Genomic DNA, 4,496 nt, shown 5'->3' on the forward strand with positions numbered 1-4,496 from the left:
TACAGCTTGTACCCTACTCACAGTCGTATTAAGACGATCACTCGCTACGCCGACTCGATCGATCGCACTGCATACCGCGCGCGCCACAAAATTAACAAACGGCCATCTAACTCCTACAGGAGGTTGAATGTCATGCCCTGGAAGTTGCTCCTTCTCCCGTTTACGATTAACCCCAATGGCAGTTCTGAGCTGTGGTCTGCGACCTCAACTTCCCGTGAAAAAGTAGATTTTCCACGTACACCTTATCCATTCCCTTACTTGCCACCACCGATACGCTAGTACTATAACAACCACAACACTCATCAACAACTTTTACTGTGAAAAGGGAGAAGAATAGACGTACCGTGTACAGAGACCAGGTACACAGATAAGGAAACGTAGCGAGGTGATGTTACTACTGATGCCTTTACCAATACTTCAGCTGTCGATAATGTCACATGATGAATACGACAATTGTAAAACCAACAGCACACTATGCTCCAGCAATAGTCACAAACACCCCTGAGGTAATCAACACATCTTTACTCTTATCAACTATACGTGTTTAATCAGAGTCGGAGTCGTCGTCATCGGCGAAGGTGGTCTTATGGCCAGCGAACTCCTGGATGGTTCCCCGGGCGGAAGCGGCAATTCCGGAACCCTTGCCCTTACCCTTGCCACCTTTACCCTTTCCCTTGCCCTTTCCCTTGCCACCCTTTCCTTTTCCCTTGCCACCCTTTCCACTCGACTCGCGAGGCTGGTTGTAGTTAACCCGGATCTGTCGGCCCTCAAGGTCAGTGCCACTAAGTTTAGTAGCATTCTCAGCAGAGTCCTCAGTGTCAAAATCGATATAGGCGAAACCACGGGGATTGCCAGTCTCCCTATCAGTAGGCATAAAGCAACGAGTGATGCTTCCGCAGTCACCGAAGACCTCATAAAGCCAGTCCTGGGTCATGGACCAAGGCAAGTTACCGACAAACACCGAGGCAGACTTCTCGCCAAGCTCATGATGGCCCTTGCCCTTACCCTTGCCGCCCTTGCCCTTACCACCATGGGCATTGTCGTTCTTGGGGAAGCTGTAGTTGATACGCAAGTCGCGGCCCTCACAGTCCTCACCATTCTTGCCGACAGCCTTCTCAGCGGAGTCCTCATCAGCGAAGTCGAGGAAAGCAAAACCCTTGATCTTGCCGCTCTCCCAGTCAGTGGGGATGCTCACTCTTTCAATGTCACCACACCAGCTGAAGATCTGCTCGAGCCACTCCTTTGTCATAGAGAAAGGCAAGTTGCCAATGAACACAGACTTGGACCTTTCGACAGACTCCTGGGCGGAACCGTCGTTCATCTTGGCCCTCTTCGGAGCGGGAGCCTCGTCCTCCTCAGTAGTGGCCTCAGAAGCAGCACGCTTGCCAGTGGGGGCTTGCTCCATCTCATCATCTGACACAAAGAGACAATCCATCACTAGCAAGAAGGGGACCTCCACACCTACCAGAATCCTCACTCTCTTCCTCCTCAGCGGCAGCAGCGGCCTTCACCTTCTTGGGGGCTTCCTCCTCCTCATCATCACTGTCACTATCGCTAGAGTCGGACTCCTCAGCCTTCTTAGCAGCGACCTTCTTGGCCGCTGGCTTGGCGTCCTCCATCTCCTCGTCCGAATCAGAGTCGCTAGAGCTTGACTCCTCAGCAGCGGCCTTCTTCACAGCGGCCTTCTTGGCAGCAGGCTTCTTGGCAGGGGCCTCATCCTCACTAGAGTCGGAGTCGCTGGAGCTTGATTCCTCAGCAGCGGCCTTCTTGGCGACCTTCTTAGCAACAGGCTTCTTGGCAGGGGCCTCATCCTCACTAGAGTCGGAGTCGCTAGAGCTAGATTCCTCAGCAGCAGCCTTCTTAGCAGGGGCGGCCTTCTTAGCAGCAGGCTTCTTGGCAGGGGCCTCATCCTCACTGGAGTCGGAGTCGCTAGAGCTAGATTCCTCAGCAGCAGCCTTCTTAGCAGGGGCGGCCTTCTTAGCAGCAGGCTTCTTGGCAGGGGCCTCATCCTCACTGGAGTCGGAGTCGCTAGAGCTAGATTCCTCAGCAGCGGCCTTCTTAGCAACGGTCTTCTTGGTGGCGGCCTTCTTAGCAACAAGCTTCTTGGCAGGGGCCTCATCCTCACTAGAGTCGGAGTCGCTGGAGCTAGATTCCTCAGCAGCGGCCTTCTTAGCAACGGTCTTTTTGGTGGCGGCCTTCTTGGCAGGGGCCTCATCCTCACTAGACTCGGAGTCGCTAGAGCTAGATTCCTCAGCAGCGGCCTTCTTAGCAGGAGCAGCCTTCTTAGCAACGGGCTTCTTCTTCTCCTCCTCATCATCACTGGAGTCACTGCTTGAGTCGGACTCCTCAGCAACGGCGGCCTTCTTAGGAGCCTGAACAGCAGGCTTTGCCTCCTCTTCCTCATCATCACTAGACTCAGAGCTCTCAGCCTTTTTAGAGGCTAGCCGAGCCTTAGCATTGGCAACAGCCTTAGCAGAAGGCATATCACTAGCATCAGAGTCAGAGTCGCTAGAATCGGAAGAATCAGAATCCTCATGAGCAACTACCTTCTTAGCAGGAGTAGCCTTCTTGGCCTTCTTAGCAACAGGCTTCTCGTCCTCACTAGACGACGAAGAATCGTCATCGCTCGAGCTGGACTCCTTAGCAGCAGCAGCGGCAGCAGCCTTCTTAGTAGCGGCCTTCTTAGTAGCGACCTTAGCGACCTTCTTAGCAGGGGCAGCTTCCTCCTCATCGTCACTGCTACCCTCATCAGAGCTGGATGATGTCTCAGGGGCGGCCCTCTTGGCAGGGGCGGCCTTCTTAGGGGCAACGGCCTTCTTCTTAGCTACAGTCTTCTTGGCCTTAGGCGGGGGTGCCTCATCCGCCGAAGAATCCGAGTCGCTACTGCTGCTACTGTCCTCGACAACAGGCTTCTTCTCAACCTTCTTTTTAGCGGCGACCTTCTTCTTATGTACAACAGGCTTGGTGACCTGAACCTCCTCATCAGATGAGGACTCGTCACTGGAAGACTCGACGACCTTCTTAGGCGCGGGCTTGGCCATGACTTATACGTATAGGAACTAACCACAACCACACAGGTGTGAGTGAAGATCCGAACAACCTATGCCCGACCCCAAGGGGACTTCCACTGAGAACCATCACGAAAAATATACTCCATAGCTTATACACTATCCGGGGAATGGTAATCAGCAATTACGTGGCGCAGTGAAATGTCGTGAGGCGGAGCGAAGCGGTGCAAAAAGTGCACTTTTCAACAGAATTCGCACTTTCGCCATTGTGGCCTCCTCATGGCCAAGACACGACCTGTTGGTCACTAGCAGAGTCCTTCGACTAACATTCGATCGAAGTACACCCCTACACTTGAGCCACTGAAAACTTGCACGCATGCACACGTGCGTGGAGTATGTCTATTCTGATCGAGACGAAGCGCACTAAACGCAAGGCAGATTCCTTGGAGTTAGAAATCGCAGGTACGGGAGCTACTAGAGGCAACGTACGCTTAAGGCAAATTATGAATCTCCCAACCTCTTCCAGCGAAAAAAAGGCGACAACAAGTAACAACTCTGAGGGAATAATATTCGACAACACATCACAAGTCTCCATGGGAGTAATCACACCAACACACCATCAGCTTTAAACGTCTCTCGGCTTGGCGGTCCAGCGGCCTTAACAGCCTTGGCCTTCGCTTGAGCCCGGGCGTAGCGAAATCTGCAAAGACGAATTAATCACTCCTCCGACTCGAATCGAACTATGGCCTTGACCAAAGCCACATCATTCGTAACTACCCAGGAGGCAGAAGGCGGCCATTTGGCGCGAAAAGCGGTCGTTCCGCTGCCACTCGTGGCTGCTGCCAAGGCTGTGAATGCTGCCATACCGAGGACGATGATACAGAGGTCGAAGAGGTGCTTGAATAGGTCCAGGGAAGGGCAGGAGCCTAACCAACAACACGTCGTCCCTCGTCCAGCCACAAGCTCATCGTCCCCACCGTAGTCGATACCGAGGAGGCCGCTATCTGTTCATACCAGCTAGCAGCCTGGCCCGACTGCTCCCACTCGGCCCTCTCATATCGACTCCTATGCCTGAGTAAACACCCTACCCCTCAGCCCTCCAGAACAGCCATTACCTCTGACCAGCAATGTGACCCTCTAGAGATGACCACGCCTGGGGCCGGGCATCACAAAGTGTACAATAAAAACAGTCCGGCCTCAGTTCAATGAATTTAGGTAGATCCTCCTGCTTAATTACGGGAGCGTTACCACCACTCCCACCCTCACCCGTCGGCACTACAGCTGCCGAAAGGTCCTCCTTAGAGGGCGACTAAAACACTCAAATTCGGCCCCTCACTTCAAGCCACTACAATACGTTCGTGAGCTGCATATCCTCAATAGCCTTCATTCGAGCTTCATCAGGTTGCATTTCCATCCACCTCAGATACCGTTGGTGCTTCTCAGACTGCAGATGGGTGCTCATAATATCAAAAGAAATACTCGTCTTCT

General features: G+C 53.1%; 2 protein-coding genes across 2 annotated transcripts; both read right to left on the minus strand.

The window, feature by feature from the left end:
- Positions 1–317: 317 nt before the first annotated feature.
- On the minus strand, positions 318–3,041 carry Pmar_PMAR016685 (nucleolar protein, putative; the record flags this gene model as incomplete). The annotated part of the gene is made up of 3 exons (XM_002787093.1): positions 318–1,413; positions 1,466–2,372; positions 2,547–3,041. The coding sequence occupies 3 exons, from the start codon at positions 3,039–3,041 to the stop codon at positions 545–547; spliced, it is 2,271 nt and encodes a 756-aa protein (XP_002787139.1). The 3' UTR covers positions 318–544.
- Positions 3,042–3,456: 415 nt separating this feature from the next.
- Positions 3,457–4,470, minus strand: Pmar_PMAR016686 (hypothetical protein; the record flags this gene model as incomplete). The annotated part of the gene is made up of 5 exons (XM_002787094.1): positions 3,457–3,708; positions 3,786–3,934; positions 3,986–4,079; positions 4,124–4,317; positions 4,363–4,470. 5 exons carry the CDS (start codon positions 4,468–4,470, stop codon positions 3,612–3,614), a joined length of 642 nt encoding a protein of 213 aa, XP_002787140.1. The 3' UTR covers positions 3,457–3,611.
- Between the last annotated feature and the right edge of the window lie 26 nt (positions 4,471–4,496).

Source organism: Perkinsus marinus (assembly GCF_000006405.1).
Source record: "Perkinsus marinus ATCC 50983 genomic scaffold scf_1104296930354, whole genome shotgun sequence".
Classification (NCBI taxonomy): Eukaryota; Perkinsozoa; order Perkinsida; family Perkinsidae; genus Perkinsus; species Perkinsus marinus.